Source organism: Macaca nemestrina, chromosome 8 (genome assembly GCF_043159975.1).
Source record: "Macaca nemestrina isolate mMacNem1 chromosome 8, mMacNem.hap1, whole genome shotgun sequence".
NCBI classification, from domain to species: domain Eukaryota; kingdom Metazoa; phylum Chordata; class Mammalia; order Primates; family Cercopithecidae; genus Macaca; species Macaca nemestrina.
Window position 1 is genome coordinate 90,913,059 of NC_092132.1, and position 22,473 is coordinate 90,935,531.

General features: G+C 44.9%; 1 protein-coding gene and 1 long non-coding RNA gene across 2 annotated transcripts; one reads left to right on the top strand and one right to left on the bottom strand.

Moving 5' to 3' along the window:
• Window positions 1–5,199: 5,199 nt before the first annotated feature.
• LOC105482289 (SRY-box transcription factor 17) lies at window positions 5,200–7,758 on the bottom strand. Its single transcript, XM_011742314.3, has 2 exons — window positions 7,123–7,758; window positions 5,200–6,527 (listed from the first exon to the last, which is right to left on the bottom strand). Exons 1-2 carry the CDS (start codon window positions 7,427–7,429, stop codon window positions 5,584–5,586), a joined length of 1,251 nt encoding a protein of 416 aa, XP_011740616.2. The 5' UTR covers window positions 7,430–7,758; the 3' UTR covers window positions 5,200–5,583.
• Window positions 7,759–11,542: 3,784 nt separating this feature from the next.
• On the top strand, window positions 11,543–20,224 carry LOC139355839 (uncharacterized). The gene is made up of 3 exons (XR_011607025.1): window positions 11,543–12,450; window positions 16,986–17,117; window positions 19,854–20,224. It is a non-coding gene; the product is annotated as an uncharacterized lncRNA (long non-coding RNA).
• Window positions 20,225–22,473: the final 2,249 nt, after the last annotated feature.

Consider the following 22,473-nt stretch of genomic DNA (forward strand, 5'->3'; position numbering starts at 1 on the left):
TTCTCCTTCCTGTAATCTCAGTAAGCTTTTTCAGGTCAATATTATTGGTGCACATGTGTGCACCTCTGATCCTTACTATTGTATTCAAACGTCCAAACAAATATTTATTTTAAAAAGCAGAAGCATCCACTATATAATGGGCAGCTATAAAATTTCTCCTTCCATTTTGCTGGTGTCTACTAATTTTCTTCCTATCAGTCCGCCCACATCCATCAGTTCATAGAAATAACTTCTGAGGACTGAGGGATTTAAAAGCCTGCGAATCGCGTTTCAGTATTACCTGGAACTACTGGAAGCCAGAATCTTTTCTTAATTTGCCGTTCTCCCCATTACACTCTGCTTATCCATCCTCAAGATTTCAGACCCTGTTCAGTTCTCAAAAAGTAAACACCATGGAAATACGATTCAGGACTTCAGAAGCCATACTGGTGGGAGGAGGGGCTAACAGAAAGATAAATGTTGGCAAGCTTGATTCCACATTCACTATGTCCCAATTAACTGTCCCTTTTATAAAGATCTTAAGATTTTCATGCAAAATGGGAGTTCCTATGTATTAAGACATTCTATACAAAGTTCTCCAACTGACAATTATTTTTTTCTCATTTTATAATCAAAGAGACTAAGCTGAGCTGTCCAAAGCACAAAGTAAAACACAGATGCTATGTCTCCAGCAAACACAGACAATCTTACAAGGCTGTAAAATTATCATTCCACTAAGGAAAGCACCCGGGGGAGGTGAGTTACTGTTGTTTTTTCTTTCCCAATGGAAGAATGGAATTACACTCCCGAAGTCAGCTGAGATAGAAAGAGATACATAAAATCAAAAGATAGGGAAGCCGGAGAGAGGGAAAGATCACTTTCTGTGGCACTGAGGCACTCCCTTCAGCGTCATCTCATCTAATCCCTACAACAATTCAGTGAAGCTTTCGTCATTATCCAGAGTCAACTTTGGCAAAATGTTTTACCATCACCCCTGCTTTTTACAGATGAGCTGGCTGGAGTGCAGAAATGGTCAGTGATGTCTCCAAACTCACAGAGCTAAGTTTCTGAGCCAGGTGAGCCTCTGATTCAAAGTGCAGAGATTTTTTCTTCTTCCGGAGGACAGACACTGCTGGCTTTATTCATAGAGCTGTTCTCTAGTCCTTGCTCCAGTAGTTTACAGTCTGAGGTTACAGTTTTGTGTTCAAACACATTGTTCGAGAGAAAGGAATAATAGCCACCAGGTGACCGCCTCTAATAGAAAAGAGGCGGCAAAGCAGGAACTCTTGAGTTTCCTTGGGGCTTCCCAAGAGAAAACTGAGGTACCAACTACCAAGCAAGTTATTCAGTCCGTTTTCTGAGCACTTACCCGTGACAAGTCCGGTAATAGTGAAAATGAGACAGTCCTTAACCAAGAGCAGAAAACTGCTGGCCTTCACTGCATACGCACCACGGTTCTTTTTCTTGCCTAACAAGTTATCAGGCTTATGGGAGGGCACTGACTCACAGAACTGGGATCCACAGCACAGCTACCGATGTTTATTTTTTTCCTTATCTGAGCCTCCACACACACAGTGGCCTCACAAGATCATCTTTTGGAGCAACATCAATTTGGGGAATACTTGTTAGGAAGTCAACTTTGGCAAAAGGTTTAAGACCTCAATTCAAGTGGAAATAAGATTGTCAAAGCTAAAATTTATTCAGCAAGAAGAGATTCTTAAAATATTTTATTTAGCCAAATGGTTTCTTGAATCTGAGCTACAGAGAAATTTTTACATTAAAGAACATCATTATTATCACAACTTATTTAGCACTTGCTGTGTACTAGGTGCTGCACTGAGACATTGGAGTTTCCAGTATCTTGAACCAACCTGGGAGAAATATCAGTGGTGAGGGTTCAGTGTTTGTATATGGAGGATGGTGCAAACTGAATTATTCCCATAAAGCTGCTACATAATTCCGGAGAAAGCACACAGCCACCTTCTCATTAGAAGGAGGGTAGGGATAGGTGTTATGGTGAGAAACTGAGATGCTGCTGGATCCCAGGCCAGAGGACCTAAAGAAATACTCTGTCCATTAGGAGCCCACCCTGTGGAGGAACTTGAGCCTACTCCAGATGGGGACCGGGTAGGAACATCGGTGCCATTTTTCTTCAGATGAATATTGTGGACCCAGAAGGAAGCACCTTGTAAGCAGGAAAAATAAATTTGTGCTGAAATAATGGATGTAAAATACTTCTCCCTGTCCACTATTGTCAAAACAAATCAGAGAGGAACAGGGGGAGGAAGGGAATGTTGAACATCTATTATGTGACAGGCACAGTATTAAAAACAAAATGAAATGGGACATTTTAAAATGTTAGGCTGACATGATGTCTTTTGGTTCATTGCACCCTTTTCCATTTTATCTGAACTCCTTTGGCTTGTACGTGTTTTTCCTAATATCAGTACAAATTCAAGCTGGTATCTTCTGCAGCGTGATTCAAACTAAAGATACAATAATCTACTAATAAGAATAATAAGTGAAATAAATTGTTTCATTGTAATATTATCTCTTAACTGCTTGTATAAGTAATTTACAAGTTTATCTGTAATTTATCAGACTCACCTGGTAGCTTTAATAGAGATATAGTCAGCATTCTCATAGGGGAAAAATACCCTCTTCCTTATTGCTCTGGATGTCTCAAAGGCAGGCACATTCTATACTGGCATCAAATCTGGCTATCTTAGCTCATAAAAGAGCTGGATTCTTACCTCCTAATGTACTAAATGCTAAAGTACCAAAAGTAGATATGGGGAGAAAAGCAATGTATCCTTTATGTGTATTTGTCTCCAAACTAAAACAGTAAAAACTTGAGACAGATTTAATATTTTGTCTCAAAAAATCACTAGCTGGTACCTGTGGTCACTTCATCTGAATCTACTTGAGGAAACAGGGGTCAACGTACTTGGTGATGTCATGGGGGTATCCAGGCACTTGCTGATGTCACAGAGGGGATTTATGCATTTGGTGATGTCATAGCTTGGGGGGCGGGGGGCGGGGTGGTCTGTGCACTTGGTGATGACATAGAGTCTTTCAACCTAGGCAGAAGTTTTACATTCTGTCGTTCACTTTAAAACTATAATGGTCTGTAATGGACCCCAAAGCTCTACTTCTAATTTTGCCACCAGGGCCCACATCCTGGTACTTTAAAATGAGAAAGGGTTTAAGGATACCAAATGTTTTGGTAATTTAAAACTACCGGAAAAAAAAAAAAAAATAGAAGGAATAAGACCTAGTATTTGATAGCACAGCAGAGTGACTATAGCCAATAATAATTTAATTGTACATTTTAAAATAAGTAAGAGTATAACTGGATTGTAACGCAAAGGATAAATGCTGGAGGGAATGAATATCCCATTCTACATAATGTGATTACTACGCATTGCGTATCTGTATCAAAACATCTCATGTACCCCATAAATATATACCCCTACTATGTACCCATAAAAATTAAAATTAGGAGTTAAAAAAAAATCACTAGCTGCTACCTGCAGTCACTTGATCTGCATGCTTGAGGAAAGAGAAGGAATGGGCTTGATGCTTCTACCCAAAAAAATTTGTGAAGACAAAACCCTCCATCCATGTAAATGCATGGACAATATCTTAACAATTTTAGCTCTTACTGTTTTTCCACCCGCACCTAGGAGTTAAGGATGTAATTTACAGGACTTTAGATCTTTCCCCTAAGAACTCTTTTTCTTTCTCTTTTCTGTACTTGTCTTAATATTGTTAACAGATGGCAGCCAAGGGTACAGCTGAGTCTTCTTCGGCTGACTATGATGAAAATGCCAAGTGTAGTCTGAGCACCGCCCTGAACTTAGGCTGGTAGCCCTTCTGCCCACTTCATCTACTGGGAACTCTTGGGACACCCTGGAGAAGGAGCTCAGGCTGGAAGCAGAAAAAACCCACCTCAGCTAAGGGTTAGAATTTAACCTTTTTAAAGGAAGCCTGTTATGCCTAACAAAATAAACTTATCTTTCCTCACTGAAACTGTCTATCCTTCACATTCCAGGAATCCCTTCTGAAAAACATATGCCATGCCTTTTTTCAAGATAATGCAGTCAATCATTTCAGCTCAGACATCTCTCCCACATAAATGCTGTAAGCTATCCTCCAAGCCTTTCCTTTTTCTGTAGCACTTGCTGCTAAGGATAATTGTATGGTTTGCCACCAACAAAATGTAAATTCTCCCAGTGCCCATGAATACACCCTGGTCCAGAGGAAAACAGGTGAGAAATATGTCAAAAGAACTTGTAATACAAGCCTTCATATACGTGGCAGGGGAAGGCCTGGTGACTCCTTTCCTCACTTACAAAATGGGAAAAATAGCACCTAAACCTGCAGGCTTATTGAGGCTCAAGCTGTTTAGAACGGCATTGAACAAACATCTGGCACAGGAAATGCCCATTATAAGTCACCTGTTTCCATTTATGCCTCAATCTGTAAAATGTGGTGAGACGTGCCGCAGCAATTAGCATGGCTGATTACAGGAGCTGATCCCCATCTTTTACTCACAACCCTGTAACTCAGTTTCTTCTTGATAAGGTAATGATGGTGATAGATAGGGACACTACAAACCATTCATGGATTCTCCCCTAAGTTTGTGCCATCGTCCATGTATGTATTAAATCTAAAAGCAAAAAAAAAATTCTTCAAATAAAATGCTAAAGTGTATTAAAAGTTGTCATAATGCACATTTTATTTTGATTAGTTTCTGTGACTCCTTTATTTTAAACCCAGCAACGCCACTTCCCAAGGTGTAAAAATGTGAAGATTTAGGTAAACTGAATGTCGGAGGAGTGTAGTGTAAAGAGATGGCAGAACACAGATAAAAACATCCGAAAAGCCTCTGTGGGCCGGTCAAGCTTATGATTCAACAGTTAGAAAACCAAAATTACTTGGACATCCCCTTCTACTTAAAGTGATATACTGGAATTGAAAATATTAATTAACCGTTCGTTTTAAAAACTAAGATTACTTGAAATGAAGTAGGCTCATTCCAGAATGCTTTTCTTTTTTCCTTCCCGAAACAATTACATATTTTTAGATATAGTCCTTAAATTATGTTCACCCTTTTCAAGAGGATGAGAAATTTACATTCACTAATAGACTTAACATTGATCTTAAAAATTGGGTTTTGATAAAACTAGTGTGACAGAGGTACTAGTAGAACGAAAAAACAGGATTCCAGATTTTATTTTTTAGAAGATAGAAAAAACACACCCGGGACAACATTTCTTTGATCAATAAACTTTCAGGAAATGGAGGAAGCTGTTTTGGGACACATTCAAAGCTAGTTAACTTGAACTTGGAAATAGGGTTTTTGACAATGCAACTACGGGAAACAAATCTCTGAACAAATTTTAAATGAAACCTCACCCCTCCCCAAACTGTTCAAGTGGCAGACAAAATAAATTACCATAAATTATATGCCAAGACACCTTTTAAAAAACAAAAACAACAGCAACAACAATAACCCAGGAGTCTGAGGATTTCCTTCGCTCCTCCAGGAAGTGTGTAACACTGCTTCTGGCCTGCAGGCTGGGGCGGATCGGGGACCTGTCACACGTCAGGATAGTTGCAGTAATATACCGCGGAGCTGGCGTCGGACACCACGGAGGAAATGGCCCCGTGGCTGTCGGGGAGATTCACACTGGAGTCATGCCCCTGGTAGGGGAGGCCCATCTCAGGCTTGCACACGAAGTGCAGATACTGTTCAAATTCCGTGCGGTCCACCTCTCCGAGAAGCTCGGCGGGCTGGTTGGGGTCCGTGCCGTCCCGGCAGGGCAGTGCCTCCGGAGGGGGCGACGGCTGTCCGGGACCCGGGGGCTGGTGCTGGTGCTGGTGCTGGTGCTGGTGTTGGTGTTGCGGCTGCATTTGGAAGCCGCGCCCGCCGCCCGCCCCGTGCGAGCCCATCGCGCCGTAGTACATGTGCAGGGCGCTGGGTGGCGCCAGGAGGCCCGGCATCGATGGACCCGCGGGCTCTGGGCCGAGTCTGGGGTGTATGGGGCCGGCGGGAGGCTCCGGGGGGCCAGCGTAGTCCGAGACCTGCGAGTAGCTGTAGGTGCCGGCCGCCGGGCAGTCCCCGGGCATCGGGGCGGCGAAGAAAGCCGAGTCGGGGTCCACGCCGTCCAGCGGGGACGTGTCGGGCGTGGGCAACTGATAGCCGTCGAGCGGAGGCGCGCCCAGACTCGGGCAGTCGCGGTAGTGGCCGCCCATGTGCGGAGGCAGCAGCGGCGGACCGGCAGGGAAGCCCTGCTCGGGGAACGGGAGGCCCAGGCCGTCCATGGCCACTCGGCCGCCCTCGGGGCCCAGCGCCGCCGCCTGCGGCTCGGCCAGGCCGTGTAGGAAGCCGCCCTCCACCCGCTTCAGCCGCTTCACCTGCTTGCGCCGCCGCGGCCGGTACTTGTAGTTGGGGTGGTCCTGCATGTGCTGCACGCGCAGCCGCTCGGCCTCCTCCACGAAAGGCCGCTTCTCAGCCAGCGTCAGCGCCTTCCACGACTTGCCTGCACAGTGGAAGGAAGGGGGAGAGGGGCGCAGGGTTTATCGGCTGCGCTCCCGCCCCAGGCCCCTCCCCCACCCGGAGGCATCTCTCCCCTCAGACCTTGAATTGAGCAACTGGGGTGAAGTTAAAAAGGGAAGTCTGGGACTCCTGAGTCCGAGCCCTTGGGGAACACCCGTCCTCTAAAGGCACCCCTTTCTTTTGGTCTCCTGGAAGCGGCTTTCCGCTCACCCATCACCCGGTCGTTCGAAAAACAGAAAAGGACACCTAGCTAGGGAAGGGGTCGAGGGATGGACACAACCGGCCCAGTTCAGGGCCAAGGGTGCTCTCGCGCCGCTCAGATGTGCCGGGAAGTCGCCTTCCCAGAGCCTTTGGACCCACGTCCCCGGCCACCTGGGGAATCCGGGAGCCGGAGAGCACGGCGGAAAGTTACTTTGGAGGCTCGGAGAACGAGAAGCTGGAAGGGAACCGAGAGCCTTAAGAAAGGACGTGGAGTCTCGGGCGTCAGGCTCGCAAAGAACACCGTTTGGGGCTTAAGAAAGCGGCCTAGAGATTCGCGCCAGCGCGCCCGGCCGCCTGCGTCCCTGACTCGGACTCACCCAGCATCTTGCTCAGCTCCGCGTTGTGCAGGTCTGGATTCTGCTGCGCCAGCCGCTTGCGCTCGTCCTTAGCCCACACCATGAAGGCGTTCATCGGCCGCCGGATACGGGACTCGCCCTTGGCTCTGCCCGCGGTCCCGGCCGGCGCTCCGCTGCTCGCCGGCGCCTCGCCCTTCACCTTCATGTCCCCGATGGGGCTCAGCGACTCGGCCCAGGGGCAGGGGCCCAGCCCGGCCATCACCGCGGGCAGCGCGCTCCGGGTCTGGCTCTGGTCGTCACTGGCGTATCCCGCATCCGGGCTGCTCATGGCGCTCCAGGCCGGCCCCGCTCCCCTCAACTCTCCGCCGGACGCGCCGCCTCCCCCGACCCGGGGGAGGGGGTGGGGAGCGAGGCACTGAGATGCCCCGAGGGCTGCGCGGGTCTCCCGGCCCGAAGCCGCCGCCCGTGTTCTGGCCTGTCGCGGTCTACGGTCTACAGCGTACCCAGGGCCCCCAACCGACCTAGTGACACTGCGGGCGCCCCTGGGCCGCAGGGCCTTTTCTGCACAGATGTGGCCAATGGAGCGGCGAGGGCGGGCCGGTCCCGCGTAGTTAGGCCCACGCCCAGGCCGTGGTCCGAGTCCCAAGTCCCAGTCCAACCCCACGCCCGCCCCTTGCCCCTCCCCTGGCCCCGCGCCCAGGGCTACCCCTGCCCCCGGGAAAACTAGCGGGAGCCGGGCTCTGGCGCCGCGTCCTCTCCCACCCGGGTTAGGGAGACTCGAAAAGCCATCTGGGAGGGCTGATTGTACCTTGGAATCGACGTACTTGCCCAAGGTCGTTTAGATGAACATACTGAGCGTCCATTCTATTCTCTTTAAAGCACATCTTTTTGTAGAAGCCGAGGGTGTTTCAGTGGTGGGTGACCTAGTTTACTTCCTGCACGGGCATCTTCTTCAAATGTATTTTCTCGAATGCGAAAGACACCGTTGATAATAAATTTAAAAATACAATTTTTCCCCCAGGACTTAACTTGCCTGTGTTATGTTCAAAATGCTGTGTCCAAGATAAATCCTAATTTTCTAAAGCAAGATTAAATACGGAACGACGTTCTGGATCCAATATTCCATCACTCTGAAGAATAAAGCATTTACTCATGACAAACCAACCAGTTTTTAATGTGTATCTTATTATACACATCATGTGAAGTATGAAAATGTGTACAAGATGTATATAAGATACGCATAACAAAACTTTCTCGCATGTGTTCAGTAACAGGTGAGCCTTAATACTGATTTCTAAAATGTAAAGACAGCAGCAATATTTGGCTAAATGTCCGAGTTTGTTAGGGGGAAGAGAACAATCTGTTTTAGCTGCAAAGTAACTGTGGTTCTTAAGAGTCAGTTTCAGATGGTTATTCTGGCAGATAATTAGATTTCTATACGTTTGTTTAGACTGGAATGAAATCTGAATGACTATTAAACTTGTGTTTCGATCTGGAAAAAAAAAGTTTTCAGTGAGACTTTTAAAACAAGCCCTTATACAGCGCTAAGAAATGACACAGCCTGCCACTGCTATTCGTAGCGCGCTCCGGCATTAGCAAAGGAGTGTATCCTCATAGTAACCCTGAGGTAGACTCTATCTTACAGGAGAGGAAACTGAGGCAGAGAAGTTAAGGAACTTGCTGGAGACTACAGTATTGAGAAGGTGGAATTCACACCCAGCAGTCTGCCTTCAGACTTGCAGCTCTTAATCACTAAGAGAGGCTGGTGTGTTTGTGTATTTGTGTTGGTTTTTGAGGGCAACCAACAGCCATTCCTGCATAATTAGAGATGACTTTGCAAAGAAATCAATATACCAATCTCCAGAACAGACTTTCTTTATTATGAAGGCGTGATAAAAAAGTAGAGCTTACACCTGGGATCCGAGAAGTAAAATGCTGCTGCTTTGAGTGTGATACTACAACAACAAGACTGTCTGTCCAGTCTTGCTTTTAGTGGCATCCACAAAAATACAAAACTTTTGCAAACTCCTGGCCTTCAGTTTCTCTGGCATTGCTTTTTCTCAAAAGAACTCTTACACAATTGTTTTAAGCCAACTTATATTTAATTCTGCAAGTATCTGTGAAGTCTTGACTAGAGGACAAGTTAAGAAAGTGTTTCTAGTTCCTGGGTCTCTAAGATTCAAACAAGAAAAAAAAATCTGCATAAAGAAATCAAAGAGGGATGTTACTTTTACTTGGTAGTTTTGAAAGCAGTTGATTTTAGACAAATTTAAATGATGGTGTACTTTTCTTTTAAAGCTTTTTTTCTGGAAAAAAAATGGGCTTCAGAATAAAGCAAAAGCACATCGAAAATTATTAAGCAACAAAACTACAGGAGGAGAGAGAGCAATCTACAAATTAAGCCCGTGGTACTTTGTTTTTTGCTAGGGTTTTTTTTTTTTGTTTGTTTGTTTGTTTGTTTGTTTTTTGTTAGATCTTTGCTAACTTTTCTGGATAATAATACATATTTTTCAAAGATCTCAAAGCAGAATTTTCTCTTAACACAAAATCTTTTATGAACTAAGGAGTTTTCCTAGAACATTGAAAATTAAAAACAATGTCTGATCCAGAATTCATTTTTATCTGTCTAATCTGTTTGACTAATTCCTTAAAAAACACTACAGGATATACAATCCAGGTGTGAGTCCAAAAAAGTACATGCACAGATTTAGCCCTGTACACTTTCTTCATCCTCATGCTCTTCCTCACCCAGCTCATTATCTGGAGAGGTGCGCTTGGGAGCCAAGAAGATGGAGAAAATGATGGGGAAGAAAACGTGGGATTTCCATATTTTATTGATTTATTTACTTATTTATTTATTGAGACGGAATTTCCCTCTTGTTGTCCAGGCTGGAGTGCAATGGCACGATCTCGACTGGCAACCTCCACCTCGCCGATTCAAGCGATTCTCCTGCCTCAGCCTCCCGAGTAGCTGGGATTACAGACGCATGCCACCAAGCCCGGCTAATTTTTGTATTTTTAGTAGAGATGGAGTTTCATCATATTGGTCAGACTGGTCTCAAACTCCTGACCTCAGGTGATCCGCCCGCCTTGGCCTCCCAAAGTGCTGGGATTACAGGCGTGAGCCACCAAGACCGGCCGAGTTTCCCTATTTTTATTCGCCCTTGTTCCTGGGGACGGATCTTGGTCGGGTAAGAGAAATCAGGTGAAAGTACACATCATAGGTTGGAGTAGATTTTGGCGCCCCTCCCCCTACTTCTTATAACACCCTCCCTGGGATCATAAATTCACAGTTTACAAATTTACAGGGGAGAATTGTGGTGGTCTTCCAACTCTAGTCCCTTTTACATACTGTGACCCAGTTAGATCTCATTTCTTCTGATCATTCGCTTGTCATTTATTTTCGGGGGGCAGTGTGGAGGGCGGCGACGTCGCTGACCCGCGCGCGGTGTGTGGAGCCTTCTATTTCAGTCTCTTCACTTTAATACATGGTGCCCCGGGACGTTATCAGAGCCAGCCACAAATGCCACATGTAAAGCAGCAAACATCCGGAGTGGCTTCCTGCAAGCCTTGCTTTTCTCAACACGAGAGATTTACGCAGGGGGTTGGGGAAAACAAGTTTCACAAGTAAGAGCCGAGTACACCGCTCGCATAGCCGGCCGGGTGCCTTAGCACTGCGCGGTCCAGGGTCGCAGGACTCCCGGCTACTAATTGCGCTCACGTCCCCGGGTCCCTGGGCCGGACCTGAGGCTTGAAAGGCTGGGCAAGGAAGCGACTAGCGCACCAAGAAGCTGTGCCCGTTGCCGGTTGGGGCCTTTGGTCAGCGGGCGCAGAAATTAACTCGGGTAGGTGGCGAACCGTGGGGCTGATCTGGAGGAATCAGAGCCACGCTTATCCGTGGGCCCCTGAGTGACCAGGCAAAGGCTGGGTGATTTCCGGCAGGCTTTTGTGTTTTCGATGCTGGGAAAGCAAGAGCTGGAGGAAGGACACTCAAGTCGATCGGGAAGGACCCGTGGGCACCTAGGCAGATCCGGGTTGGCGCTGGAGAGCAAGTCTGTGTGGGCGGGGGAGGGGAGTGCGCACCGCAAATCCTGGGAAAACTCCAGGCGGCCCGTGGATGACTACACAATGGTATCCCTGAACGAAGAACAACAATAAGGCCTTTGCATTTATAAATCGTGCGCGGGCTGCTGCCTCCCGGAGGTGGCGCGCGGCGGTGGAGCGCGGCCGAGGGTTCCGCACCTCCCAGGTAGGGCCGCGCAGCCGGACGCAGCTTATTCGCACCTTGCGCCCCGGCGCCGTCTAGGCGGCGGTGCCGCGCCCCTTGATACCTTTAACGTCTCTTCCTTGTCCCCGGGCCAGTTCCCCGTGGGTCCGGGATGGAGGTCGAAGGTCGCGGGCGGGAGGGGAGGGGTAGGGGGGAGGGAATGGCCCGGAAGATCGCCGCCACCCGCTCTGCTGCCGCTCGCCCCGGGCCTTGGAGGTCCGTCCCAGGTCGGAGCCCCGCAGATGCTGCAGTGCGGGTCCGACCCAGCCTATGCCGTTCTCCTCTGCTGCGCCGGCCTCTCCCCGTGGGGACTGAAAAAAAAGGGCTACAGCGAGAGGGAATTTGGAGATGCGCGTTCCCCTCGCCCTAGGACGGGAATATACATTTTACTTGGACGCCCTCTCCCACTCCCTCCACGCGCATCCCTCCCTGGTCCGGCGGTGTCCCCTCGAGGCTGCCCCCCAACTCCGCCCTGGCAGCGGGCGACTCCTCGACCGTGTCCCCGTTCCCGCTTGGCCCCGCCTGGGATTTGCACAGGCGAAGCAGGAAATGCGCTGTTCCCGGTCCACTTCCCTACTCAGAAACTCATCCGTGGAGTTTTCCTTAGATCCCCCCACCTCCAACTGTGGCCCCGGGTTGAGGTGTGTGGGCTACTTCCCTTTATGGCCTGGCCTGTGGAACCTCAGACTCCAGGGGGAGGTGGTGTTGGGAATGACGGAGAGGGTCCCGCTCCTCACCCAGGAGTCGTCACACACACAGCACTGTCTTGCTCACCCCTTTCAGATCTGCCCCTCAGCCTTAAAAGGGATTTCAATAGCGGCAGAGCTTCCATGCACCCGGTGCTGCAGCTGAACTCCTACTCCCACTTTCCCCATCCACACCCTAGGACAGGCCAGGGCTTTCCTTGGAGACCTGTGTCCTCACCTGACCAGACAGCCTTATCAGCAGCGCGCCCACCGTGCGCAGAGCACTTCCACTCCCACCCGAAGGAGAATGGACGCGGTCCCTGCTTCGGAGGAATGTACCACTCAGTGTCATTAGTCTTCCTCCCTGATTCATTAACTTCCAGCTGGGTGTTCTAGGTATGGTCTTCTGTAATAATTTGTTCCTGGCATGTAAAGGTGATGCTGACATCAGTAGGTCAAGCGCTTTGAGATTTTTTTTTTTTCTAGTAGGGATAATAGGTTTCCTTTCCACCCTGAAAACTCTGGCTTGCCAAGTTTCCCTAGTAAGCAGGGCTGGATTGTGCCAGATGGTTAGGGCAAGGTGTGCATTCTGTTATCATGGAAGTGATCAAAGTTAAATAGGTCATAGGACAGGCCACTTCTGACAACACTCATCACCCACTCTTTCGTACACCTTTAGCCACACACATGTCAGATTTTGAAAGGGTACCTAAGTTGGCTTCCAAAGTTTCTGAACAAAAGAGAAAATGTTAGGGATCCTTGCTAGATTCCTTTGCACTCAGTATTTGGTTAATCTGTTAACTAAATTTTCTTTTCTGTCCACTTTTTGGACCTTGCTAACAACTTTGTCAATACTGTTTAATAACAACACAGGGTCTTTAGTACATTTCATCTTTATATCCCGAGAGCACACACAATTCACTGTTCGTCAGTATATTCTTCAGTATACTGTTACAGCTGTCATGGATGGAGTCCTAAGGTCATCTCCCCACAAGGCAAGGCACTGAGAATGACCTCTGTAGACCTTAGCAAAGGCACTGAGAATGATCTCTGCAGACCTTAGCAAAGACTGTTCTCATCTCAGACACATCTGTGTAGGCCTGTGGTCATCTGACTTCAGGTCTGTCATATGCTTTTTCTCATTCACCAGGAATTTAGTCTCCAGACATTAATCAAGCATCTGAAATACCACCTTTTTTGAGGATTAAGTCAAATTCTGTTTCTTTTCTGAACCAGTTCCATTTGGAACTCCAGGCCAAGAATGTATATGGATAATTTTGCATGTGTCTGTATTTGGAAAATTTTTCAAAATTGATCTTTAGTATTAACATCTTCATAATGGTAGAGGACAGTTTACAAAACAGTTTCACTAACTCCTCTGACCCTCCTGACAACTCTGGAGGTAGACAGTGCAGCCTTTGTTACTAGCCTCATTTTTCAGAAGAGGAGATTAAGACTGAGAAAGGATAGATGATTTGCTCAAAAGCACACGACAAGAGTGCTTGGACCACCTATCTGCCCTTGCTGCTATCAGACGTGGGTCTTCAGGGGTTGGAGGCTGCAATGAGCCATGTCTGTACCACTGCACTCCAGCCTGGGCAAGAGAGCAAGATCCTGTCTTTAAAAAAACAAAACAAAACATTAGAGGGTCTTGTTTTGAATTTCTTTTCATGCCAGGTCTACAGCCAATAAGAAACCTAATGGAATGTGTAGGGACAAAATAAAGACAGTGGACAGACAGAGATGGAGTAAGGACGCTTGGCACAGAAATTTCCAGTGTTATCCCTAACCAGGTCCTGATAATTTTTAAATATTAGAGATGTAGTGCTGTAAGAAGAAAACATTTTCACTTAGAAGATCTGTAACTTGATGCTTTTATTAAATCATATAATCTAAGCCCTTTATCTTAACTATTATTTTATACAAACAAATTCTGATTCAGCTGAAAAAAAGAGAACAGTTCAGAGTTAAATGGGAATAAAGCTCATGTGTGAGGAAGTTGAAGTTCTCAAACTTTTGCCCCTCTACTTCACGCTCATTCAGATGGAAAGCAACTTAATTATACTGAATTGTGGTTTTGTTACCTGTTTAAGGTATAAGCTGTTAGCCTACTCTAGACCCACTGCAGACCCAGTCTTAAAGACATAAAAACATACAGCAGGTAGGTAAAGTAAATGCTCTCCATTCTTCCTGTTGTTCGGAAGAGAAATGGATGGCAAATATTATCAGTTCTGTTTTACAAAGTGAAAAAATAAGGTACAGAACAATTGGGTAATTTGCTTAATGCTTTCAAATCAGCCTAAGAGGCAAGAGAATAATTTGTTCATTTAATCAACAAATAATTATCCAACAACTGTGAATCTGAGGTTTAGCACAGCATGACACATTGGTTGTGAACACATATTTGGAGTTGAACTGCTTGGGCTGGAATTCTAGTTCTACAGTTTACCAGTGGTGTATTCCTTGGACACGTTGCTTAATCTTCTTTATACCTCATCTGTGAACTGGAGGATGGTAATAGTAATGGCCTCAGGGAGTTTTATGAGGATGAAATGCATTCATTATCCATAAACTACTTATAATAGGGCCAGGCACATAGTAAGTTCTACACAGGTATTTAATAAATAAAATTAAATTTAAATAAATGCATCTTAGCTTAAGAAAACATTGTGAGAAAAAATAAAACTACCACAGTGTTGAAGGTACATGCATTATAGCAACTAGATGAAATGTATAATATCATGTGTTAACATCTATGATAGCTAGTAACAACATTCTTATACTTTAATCAAAATTGTCTTATACTAGCAAAACTTTCAGAGATTTCTCTATAAATTATTGTACATTTTCTAGTTATATTTGAATGTGAACATTTTTACCCTGATGGTAAAAGAAGCCTTTGTTTTGTGAACGTCAACCTTCTAAACCCTGTTACAACCGGCAAGCAAAAATACAATTGCAAAGCATTCAATATTCTATTAGTATATCTTTGCAATGCAAAGAGATGCCTTGCAAATGAGTATTTACATGGGTAGGCCTAAATTCTCCTAAAGACTTACAGAGGAAAAGTACAATCTCAGTAAGTGTGCCTGGTATACATGTATTTTAGAGGAAGAATAACCCACAAGTGTACTAACCTAGGCTAGATCTTTCTGTGTTGTAGAGTAAAAAGACTCTCAATTCTAGTCTTGATTTTTCAATAACTTGCTACCAGGTAAATTGCAAGTCCTCACCCTCAATTTTCCCAAAAACGAAGGGGAGAATGTCAGATCTTTGTGAGATAAAGAAGTGAAAAAAATGATCACAGAGACTTTTGTAAAGTAAAAATGCTGAGTACAACTCTGTGTGTGTGTTTGTGTGTGTGTGTTTGTGTGTGTGTGTTTGTGTGTCTAGGGATATAATGATTTAGAGAAAATTTTCTGTACAGAAAAAGGTAGCAAACTGAGATAAAATGCAAGTCAGGGACTGTGAAGAAGACTATACTGCTTTGGGTAAAAATGGAATGCTATTTTTTTTATAGAGCAAACCCTTTTTAAAATTATTTGAAATTAATTATTGCACAAAGGGTCCCACCTTTGATCCAGGGGAAAGCAGATTCTACTTTTATGAGGAATGACTATGAATTTACTGGGTTTCCATTATGTTAGTAAAGCTAATCGATTATTTTAGTGGCTAATCTAAAAGTAGAATGTGAGAATTTGGACAGAAAATAGACAACTCTTTCTTTTTGACATTTTCTGGTTATATAACATTTTTACAGGGGCTAAAAAAGGACTCTATAACCCACCCTCTTCCTTCTAAGTTCCAGAATTCCTAGAGAGAGTATTGAAACATGGAAATATCTTCCATATGAAATATTACATATTCCACTAAAAATGAAACTGATTGTTACTTACACCACTATATAAATACACAGATATTCTTTTAAAATCACTTATTTTGAAATAATGTCAAACTTGCAGAGAAGTTCCAAGAATAACATAAAGAACTGTATCACCTTTTCTGAGACTGCTGTGTTAGCTTTTTTTTTTTTTTTTTTTCAAGACAGAGTCTCACTGTCGCCCAGGCTGGAGTGCAGTGGCGCGATCTGGGCTCATTGCAACCTTCGCCTGTCAGGTTCACTAGATTCTCTTGCCTCAGTCTCCAGGGTAGCCAGGATTACAGGCGTGCGCCACCACACCCAGCTAATTTTTCTATTTTTAGTAGAGATGGGTTTTCATCATGTTGGCCAGGCTGGTCTCGAACTCCTGACCTCTAGTGATCCACCTGCCTCGACCTCCCAAAGTGCTGGGATTACAGGCGTGAGCCACTGTGCCTCACCAGCATTTTATCTTTTGCTCCATCTCTATCTAAATAAAGATAAACATTTTCCCACATTTGTTCCTCCCATTCTTCTTTTCTAAATATACATACATAGAACAATAGAAATATATAGTATATTAGAATATAATAAATATATGAACTATAGATACTATATAAATATGTATTATGGATATATTGTTACATATTCTATATTAAATCATATGCATGTGTGCATGTCATTAGTCTTTTTCTGACTCATTTGAGAGCAAGCTGTGGCACAACGTCTCATCACTTACTCCAAATACTCCAGTGTGTATTCCCCTAAAATGTGGACACTCTCCCCAAAACCATCAAATACCATACAAATTAGGAAACTGACATTACTACCATATGTCACTACCATCTAAGCCACATACCCAATTTGAATTCTGCAAACTACTTCAACAATGCCTCTTTTCTCTTTCTGGCCCAACATCCAATTCAGGATCATGTTACATTTATTTATCAAAGGTCTTCAATATTTTTCTGTCTGTCTTATAACCTTTATAGTTTTTAAAGAGTGCAGGCCTTTCATGCCAAGGATGTCCCACACCCTGGTCTGTCTATGTTGACTCATACATTCTTTGTAGGGAAATCGTGGATATGGTGGTGTGCTCCCATCAGGGTATGACAAGGAAGGGCGTCAGACATCTCATCATCACTGGTGATGCTAATCAGATCACCTCATCAAGTTGATGTCTACCCAGTTTCTCTACGTTCAGGTCACTATTTTTCCCCTTTGTAATGGAGAATTTTGTGTGTGTGTTTGTGTTGAGAACTCTGACAATGAAATGGCCTGTCTTCCTGTAAGGAAGTCCTCCCTTCTTTTTATTTATTTGTTTGTTTATTTGTATCTCTGTGGATTCCTTTTTTTTTTTTTTTTTTTTTTTTTGAGACTTCACTCTTGTCACCCAGGCTGGAGTGCAATGGCACGTTCTCAGCTCACTGCAACCTCTGCCTCCCAGGTTCAAGTGATTCTCCTGCCTCAGCCTCCCGAGTAGCTGGGATTATAGGTGCCCATCACCACACCACCAAACTTTTTCATATTTTTAGTAGAGATGGGGTTTCACCATGTTGGCCAAGCTGGTCTTGAACTCCTGGCCTCAGGTGATCCACCGGCCTCAGCCTTCCAAAGTGCTGTGATTACAGGCGTGATTACACCATGCCCAGCCAATTGATTCTCTTTTTATTCACTAGTTTGTATCAATAGTTTGGTTGCCACAGTTGCCATGGATTTGGCCAGTGAGGTGCCTTTCGAGCTAGCTCCTGTATTCTTTTGATAGGTCCTTATAACCCTTTGACCATTTTCATACTTTTTAGCACGATACGATATTCCAGGATCCTTTTGAATTTTCCCTGCATTTAGCCCTAGATCCAGGCATTTCTCCAGGGATCCAGAGCATCTTTTTGTGGAGGATGGCATTTAGAAGTGGAAGTCTGTAGTTCTCATCAGTACTGGAGTGTCACTGCTTCCAGGCACCCTCAACAGACAGAGCTAGGAAATAACGTATACTAATCTATGTATACGTGTGTGTCCACATACACACATATCTATAACTATTTCTAAATCTACCTCTGTATGTGTGTATATATGTATCTTATGTTAGTCTCCAATTCCAATCCAACATCTTAGGGTTCTTTCTAGACTTCTCCTTTGCTGTATTTCTCTTTTCCCACAGTGAGAAACCTGGCTCCTGTTTCTCTCCATATGTGCACATATGTGCTCACCATAATCAGGCTCCTGGCCCCACCACTGCCCGCTCCCAGCCCCCATTTTTTGGACTTCCAGGTGTGCCAGTGCCTCTGTGCAGGCTTCGCCCAGCACCCTGCTTCCTCCATGCCCCAGAGCGAGAGAAAGAAAGAATTACTTGTTTAAATCTATTTAAAAATTATTTTAAGTATCGAGTATGACCATAAACATACACTGGAAGCTAATTGATGTTTTCTTCTTCACTCCCTTTACCTGCTGGCACATTCCTCAGGCATCAGTTAAAAACAAAATTACAAGGCACAATTTTTGTTTGTCTTGGATGCCGTCACTCATCGTTTTAAAACTGCAACATTGTACCATTAAGAACTAAAAAATTGGTGGTGTGCGCCTGTAGTCCCAGCTACTTAGGAGGCTGAGGCATGAGAATCCCTTGAACCTGGGAGGTGGAGGTTGCAGTGAGCCGAGATCATGCCACTGCACTCCAACCTGGGCAACAAAGCAAGACTCTGTCTCAAAAAACAAAAAACAAAACAAACAAACAGAAAATATTGTTTGGACCTTTGGCTTTTAGTGATGGCTAAAGCAAAACTAGGATTTCTTTTCTTAAAAACCATAAAGAGGACGGGCGTGGTGGCTCACACCTGTAATCCCAGCACTTTGGGAGGTCGAGGTGGGCAGATCACAAGGTCAGGAGTTCGAGACCAGCTTGGCCAACATGGTGAAACCCCATCTCTACTAAAAATACAAAAATTAGCCGGGTGTGGTGGCAGACGCCTGTAGTCCCAGCTATTCAGGAGGCTGAGGCAGGAGAATCACTTGAACCTGGGAGTTGGAGGTTGCAGTGAGCCAAGATTGGGGCACTGCACTCCAGCCTGGGCGACAGAGCGAGACTTCATCTCAAAAACAAAACAAAACAAAATAAAAAAACCATAAGGAAGACAGAGGAGTAAGCATTAAATAGTATTTTCCAGATGTGTTAATAAAATATGTGGCAGCTTTGAGGAAATACTTCATGAATATATTGCCTTTCCCCACTGTCAGCCACACCCACACACACATTACTCTCCATGATTGTAGATGAAGCCAGATTGCATGACTTGCCCCAAGTGCAGAGGTTGGCCAATCTAATTTATACTGTTTCTTTGCATGATTGAATTCCCATGAGTCATTTCCATCTTCAGTGTGAGAGGGAAAGTTCAGTGGAACTGCATTAAAATGAAGACCAACCCCTCTGTCTCCAAAGCAGGCTTAGTGGCTCCCTGAACTCTGCGTCCCCGGTGTGGTGTTTTCTCTTAGAGAGTTCGAGAGCGGCGCTGCTGGCAGCCCCGCAAACCTGACAGTGCACAGGTACAAGTTTAGCTACGGGTCAAGCACGGTGGCTCATGCCTATAGTCTCAGCACTTTGGGAGGCAGAAGAGGGAGGATTGCTTGAGGCTAGGAGTTCAAGACCAGCCTGGGCAACATAGAGAGTGCCTGTCTCTACAATTTTTTTTTTTTATCCAGGCATGGTGGTGCACACTTGCAGTCCCAGCTACTCGAGAGGCTAAAGTGGGAGAATCACTTGAGCCCAGTAGGTTAAGGCTGCAGTAGTCATGATTGCACCACTGCACTCCAGCCTGGGCAACAGCGCGAAACCCTGTCTCAAAAAACAAAACAAACAAATACCCCAAAAGTTTAGCTGCAGTGGATGACCTAGGGTATGTAAACAGGTTCTTCTCTCCTTGGCATATCTTTTCTCCCTTTCCAGGACTAAAGGAGGAAAATCTGACAGGGTCGTGTCTACAAAAAAGGTGATGATACAACATCCCAAAGCCAGAAGGGGCAGCCTCTGGTTAAGCAAAGACTCTGAGCATGAATGATTTAATAAATAGCAATCATATGCGTATGTACTAACTGGTCTGGTCATTTTATGTAGTGTGATCCACAAATATCTAACACGCCAACTCAGTTTTAGGGTGGTTGTTCGAATTGAAGCTTTAATTCTTGAGCAGTCTAAGTCTTCAACAGTTGGAGGGCCTATGCTAATTTGATTTTGCCAGTACAAATTTTATGCTGTTTAACACATGAATTATAATGGCATATTTATAAAGATGGTTAACTTATAGCTACTTTTTAACCTTTCGCCTAGCGTTTGATTTAGGTACATTTGATTAGTGAATGCTCCTTGCACTTTCTTGTGCACATGCATAACATCACGATCATCATGTTCGATTTAATCCTATATAAATGTCCTATCCATGCTGATGACCTACAAGGTCCCACATGAACTGGTTCTTTCTTTTTTTTTTTTTTTTTTTGAGATGGAGTCTTGCTCTGTCTCCCAGGCTGGAGTGCAGCACGATCTCCGCTCACTGAAACCTCCGCCTTCCAGGTTCAAACAATTCTCCTGCCTCAGGCTCCCAAGTAGCTGGGATTACAGGCATCCACCACCATGCCCGTCTAATTTTTTTTTTTTTTTTTTTTTTTTTTTGAGATGGAGTCTCACCCTATTGCCTAGGCTGGAGTGCAGTGGCATGATCTCAGCTCACCGCAACCTCCACCTCCCGGGTTCAAGTGTTTCTCCTGCCTTAGCCTCCCAAGTAGCTGGGATTACAGGCATTCGCCACCATGCCTGGCTCATTTTGTATTTTTAGTAGAGACATGTTTTTCACCATGTTGGTCAGGCTGGTCTCGAACTCCTGACCTCAAGTGATGTGCTCTCCTCGGCCGGCCTCCCAAAGTGCTGGCATTACAGGCATGAGCCACTTGCCCAGCCGAAGTGGCTCATTCCTATCCCTCTACTCCCATCCCTCATGACTCTCTGCCTTCATCACTGTGTTCTAGTCAACTGGCTTCTGGCCGTTCCCAGAACATGCCAAGCTCCTTTTTGCTCGAAACCTATGTTCTCTTGCCTCTGCCTGGAACTACAGTCCCCTCATTCAGCGACACCTACTCAGAGAGACATCCTGCCTAGAATCCTTACTGTCTCCCACCTCCTCCACAAACTTGTGATACACTGTTCTCTGCTTTATAATTTTTTAAAGCACTTATTACTAGCAGTGATTATAGTCTATATTTATTTGTATTGTCTATCCCTTGCCCATTAGAATGCTAGCTCCCTGGGGTGTTACCTGCGTTGCTCATTGCTGTACCCAGCCCCCCATGCCCAGAACTGCTGGCGACTGGCCCATCATGAGAACTCCACAAGATTTGTTGAATGAATGAAAGATCACCTGAGACCAAGTCTTACTGAAGGATTTCTTTAAAGCCCACAGAGGGACCAAAGTTGAGGGAGCATTTGACTCTTGGTTAGTCCTTGACCACACGTTTTCACATCTCCTCTTGTTCTTTAAAAGGCTCTTTCCCCTTAGAGCTTTTATTAAAGCCTCATTATGTCACTTGAAGAGGAGGAATGTCCCCTTCAGGGGACCCCTACGGACATGTATTTCATTAACAGAGCATTATCTCACAGAGCAAGCAGGAACTTCCAAAAGAAGGGTGATGGTTATAAGAGCCTCTAAATAATTTTGACTGATTAGGTATCTTAATCCAGTTGCCAGTTAATTGTGTTTGTTTGTGATTAAGAATATGATTTTCACCTGCTCCCCCTCCACAATCTCCCCTGTGTTTGGAGAAAGCCAATCTCCTGCCCACTGCATATCTGCTGTGAGTTCTTTGAAGGTGTTTGCTGAGGGGATGAGACCACAGCTATCACCTGGAGCCGGGAGCTGGGAAGAAGGAATCCCTGCCAAGCCACCTGCAGGTTGACTCAGAAAGTTCCTTACGCCCAAGTCAAACAACAGGAGATCTGAAGACAGGGCTCCCTCCCCACCCCCTCACCCCTCACTCGTGTCACTCTTTCTACGGAGAAAATAACTCAGTCATCGAAATGCCCATCAAAATTCAATATTCTCACAGATTGTCTGTGGATAGAATCTGTCATATAGTAGTACTTTTAACATACATTAAAAATAAATCACTAGAATAATAAAATAAAGGCATACAAAATACACGTTTTTTATTCTAGATATCAGCATATATTATATGCTGATATATTATATCAGCAGGTGTCAGATTCCTCTCAAACTGCTCCCAAATTCCCAACCTGCTTATTGCAGTTTCTGTTCTTCCCCTGCAGGTGGGATACAAACAGTGCACAGAGGGTCCTAAAACAGCAGCCCTTTTTCTTTTTTTTTTTTTTTTCTTTTTTGCAATTTTATGTTACTGGCCCTTATTTTAAAAAAAGAAAAAATAACAAGACCTCAAACTGATTAAGAAAGTTAAATTAGATAAAAACTTCTATCACTCATAAGCACCAAATGAACACTATGCCATATATCGACTGCATTAGCTGGTGCACAGCTAGGTTATTTGCCTGGCCATTGGGA